We start from the raw sequence: 4132 nt of genomic DNA on the forward strand, positions 1-4132 counted from the left end.
CCACCTTAAGCACAGCCGGTAGACTTCATCAGACTGAAAATATCTTTGAAGCTCATAAATTGAGGCCCTCGCTTACTCGACCCACAAAATCGGCACCTCCAATTGTCTTCCCTCAGCCCAATATGGTTAACCACGACCACACAACGTCTCCCAATAGGAACCCACCAGCATACCAAGGACCGAGGAGAACCGTGTCTACATCCACCCACTGCGCCTGCGCGAATAATCCGCTCGGACCAAAGGGGAACCAGGAGGAGGGGGAAGTAGATACCCGCCATGTGAGGCGGGGCCTAGACTCTCCTTGCGCATGCGTATAGGGCTTCACGGCGTGCTGCGTCGTTACTTTTGAAACGAGTGGCGGGGAACTGCAGAGAAGGCGCTGCTGGTGCTGTTTACAGGGTGAAAGCGCGTCTTTGGGCCTGGCCATGGCGCGGCAGCTCTCCCGGGAGCAGGGCATTACCCTGCGCGGGAGCGCCGAAATTGTGGCCGAGTTCTTCTGTAAGTCTCGCGCAGGCGGGGAAGGAGGGAGGCTTGAGCCCCGGCCGCCCCGAAGTCCCTCGGCTCGGCTCCAGGGTGGAAGCCCGTGAGCGCCGGAGCGGTCTTGAATTCAGGCGCTCGCCTGCCTGGGCCTCCTGCCGGACAGAACGAATTCGGGAAAAGGCTGGTCAGTCGACTCGCTCCGGACGCTTTTCTCATGGCGGAAGAGGCCGTGGTGATGCTGAGGCCCGCCTCGCGGGAGTGTAAATGGCCACCTCACGCCCGCCACACCCTCCAGGGTCTTAGGCAGTAGTGTGACTGGGGTGGGGCTCACTGGGTTTTTAACGCCACCACCCGCAGCCGACGTAACTCCCAGGCAGGCGTTGATTTGGGGAAGCCCTATTTTGACCAGGCCGCCCCTTACCCGCAACTCTCTAGTGTCTGGCAGGACTAGAGAGAAAAAAGAGGGAACGGCTTGCTAAGGATTTTTTTTAAATGCCACTTTGTTTTCAGCAAGGCAAGCAAACTTGCCTGTTTTAGGCATTTAGAGTTTTATAGCGTTAATGAAACTGTAGCCACATCTGTATAGATATTTCATTTTCAAAGTTACGAAATGATAATGACTAACGTTTCTTTTGCTTTCAGCTTTTGGCATCAATAGCATTTTATATCAGCGTGGCATATATCCATCTGAAACCTTTACACGAGTACAGAAATATGGACTCACCTTGCTTGTAACTACTGATCCTGAGCTCATAAAATACCTCAATAATGTGGTGGAACAACTAAAAGGTACTTAATAGTTGAAAACAGTGAATTTTGCAGCCTTTCTAGGATTCGCATTTTCTGTCATCTTGGTGATTATTTTTGAGCCCCACACTACCATCTCAAATATAATTATTTTCAATAAGAAGAAGCAAATAATAAATTGAAAGAAATCCCACCTTTCTCCTACCACATTCTGAGTGGGCTGTTCTATCCTGTACCTAGTACAAATAATAAGGACATGAAAAGAGGAGCTAGATAATTAATGGAACAAGTTTTGTGAGCAAGTGAGGAGATCCAAAATACCAGTGGTAAGATTTTGGCAAGGATAGGAAGAGGACTTAGGGAAGGTCAGGGTTGCTTTGCAATGCAGTGGAAGAAAAAAAGATGCCTATTATATGTTGCAGATTGGTTATACAAGTGTTCTGTTCAGAAACTGGTGGTAGTCATCTCAAATATTGAAAGTGGTGAAGTCCTGGAAAGATGGCAGTTTGATATTGAGTGTGACAAGACTGCAAAAGATGACAGGTATGAATTGAATTATTTTAACATGCAATAAATGTCTGAAGTTTCCGAGATTCCCCAGATAGGAAGTGCCAGTCATTATATGCGAATGTATAGCTTTGTTCTAGGTATACTTACCTGTAAACTCAGAACTATAGTTATTTCTCATGATGGAACATGGTTTGCTTCTAAAGCCTTTAGTCTTATAAAAATTTGATATTTTATTTGAAGCAATTGAGAGTTGGACCAATTATTCAATTAAATATCTTAAATACCGTGTTGTTTTTATGTTAAGAGGTCCTTAGGTTTCCTAACTCAAAACTGTCCGCAGTTTTCTAGACATCAGATACTAAATGAGATGGTACTGATACTAAGACTGACCCCTGAAAAAGATGATTGAAAGGATTAATGAAATAATGATACTAATTTTGCCTACTAGGTTATAGGTCCTAAGGATGCTTTTAATCATTTTTAAAATTCCTTTTTAATGCATTACTTATTTCAGAAGCATTTAATCAGATAAATGATCTATTTTCGATAAGTTTTACGTGACTTGTTAACACCTAAAATGAATTAATTGATTTGGTTTTCTTGATAGTGCACCCAGAGAAAAGTCACAGAAAGCTATCCAAGATGAAATTCGTTCAGTAATCAGACAGATAACAGCGACAGTAACATTTCTGCCACTATTGGAAGTTTCTTGTAAGTATTTATTGCGTAATTTCTCAAATTTGTAAAAGGAGAAAGTAAGCTGCTTTGAATCATTCCTTTATTGCATTTTTTTCTTAAGTGTGGAAGTAGAGGGAACAGCATAAAGAGAAAGTAATATAAATACATACTAGAAAATTTGGAAATTCTAAAAAGGAAAAAAATATTTCACAATATTCATTCTTGAATGTTTTGATGTTCTCCTATGGCTTATATTCCTCTTTTCCCATGTGATTATAAAGTTGTTGCAAATATTTGTAATGGTTTCCTCTTTGTTAAAACAAAAGGAAAAAATTTTTGGGTTTTTCATAAGATTAGGTAGAATCATACAATACTTTCTGTATTAAAATAAATTTCCATTGAGGAAAAGAAATTAGTGGTTCATGATCAGAGATCTTTTTTTAATACTATACATGGTTGTAAAACTCAGGAAGACAGAGTAGTTTTGCTTTTGAAAAAATAATCTAACTTATTTTATCCCCAATTTAGGTTCATTTGATCTGCTGATTTATACAGACAAAGATTTGGTTGTACCTGAAAAATGGGAAGAGTCAGGACCACAGTTCATTACCAATTCTGAGGAAGTCCGTCTTCGTTCATTTACTACCACAATTCACAAAGTAAATAGCATGGTGGCCTACAAAATTCCTGTTAATGACTGAGGGATGAAATGAGGAGAATAATGTACTTATAATTCTAAAATGTGGTTTTCCTAAAATCAACTCTAGTTGATAGGTTTTATTTCTTTGGTTAATTTTTAGATAGGGAAAGCCAACATTATACTTCACTGAACCGTGCATAATAGTTCCAGTTTTTAGTACCTGCTTGACTTTCCCTGGGATTGATATCATGAATTAGAGGAGAGTAAGGTATTCGTTATTACTGTGTTTGGCTAAATAGATTAGCACAAAAGCATATTGCACATTGTTCAAAAGGGAACCTGTGGATTTTATCAGCATTCCTCTGAAGGTGGTAACTATAGATGAGAAAACTTTTGCTATAAAGTCGAATGACTTCCTAAATCATACATTTTGGTCAAGTAGCTTAAGTCAGAATATAGATAAGGAGATATATAAATATAAAATGCAGCAAAAGAAGTGTGAATATTCAGGATCTTTGTTTAGACCCTGAAAGTAACTAATATAACACCAGTAATGAAACATTGCGTTATTAGGTCCTTTTGCCATTTATTTAGTTGTATAGTTCCCGTGTTGAAAAAACTTTGACTAATTTATATATGAAGCCATGGATATTTCTACTGTTTAATTTTCTATGATATAGAACACTTCTTAAAAATGTCTTTTTGTGTTTTATAAAATCAAGCTTTAAATGACGATGAAATAAAGTTAAATTTGTATGTTTTAAATTTGTCGTAAAATATTTTGATGTTGATGTTAACACAGTTAAATGGTAAGTAGGATGGATTCAGTATAGGAAGTGATTGTTGTGATTACATTTTAGGTCCTAAGGATACAGAAGTCTTGAGGTACTTTCAAACTAATGGATAAGCTTTGATTATACCCATCATCTCATAACAATAGAATTAAAATAAACATCCTTGTTTACATAAAGAGATAAGTTTTCATTTAAACTTAGTTCTGTTTAGCATATGTTGAATGTGTACCTTTTTCTACTGCTAGCCTTATCATCTTACCTTGTAAGATTTCTCACTGTGTAC

At 38.6% G+C, this 4132-nt stretch overlaps 1 protein-coding gene across 1 annotated transcript; it reads left to right on the forward strand.

Annotated features, from left to right (window-relative positions):
* Positions 1 to 307: 307 nt before the first annotated feature.
* On the forward strand, positions 308 to 3820 carry MAD2L1 (mitotic arrest deficient 2 like 1). Its single transcript, XM_012519839.4, has 5 exons — positions 308 to 498; positions 1123 to 1269; positions 1650 to 1770; positions 2345 to 2448; positions 2944 to 3820. Exons 1-5 carry the CDS (start codon positions 426 to 428, stop codon positions 3114 to 3116), a joined length of 618 nt encoding a protein of 205 aa, XP_012375293.2. The 5' UTR covers positions 308 to 425; the 3' UTR covers positions 3117 to 3820.
* The last annotated feature ends 312 nt before the right edge of the window (positions 3821 to 4132 follow it).

This window comes from Dasypus novemcinctus, chromosome 1 (assembly GCF_030445035.2).
Source record: "Dasypus novemcinctus isolate mDasNov1 chromosome 1, mDasNov1.1.hap2, whole genome shotgun sequence".
NCBI classification, from domain to species: Eukaryota; Metazoa; Chordata; class Mammalia; order Cingulata; family Dasypodidae; genus Dasypus; species Dasypus novemcinctus.

Bases quoted from the DNA above. Each gene is read 5' to 3' on its own strand.
- MAD2L1 (XM_012519839.4), top strand. From the start codon at position 426: ATGGCGCGGCAGCTCTCCCGGGAGCAGGGCATTACCCTGCGCGGGAGC. The intron at 1,270-1,649 runs GTACTTAATAGT...TATATGTTGCAG, and splicing joins TGTGGTGGAACAACTAAAAG to ATTGGTTATACAAGTGTTCT. The intron at 2,449-2,943 runs GTAAGTATTTAT...TCCCCAATTTAG, and splicing joins GCCACTATTGGAAGTTTCTT to GTTCATTTGATCTGCTGATT.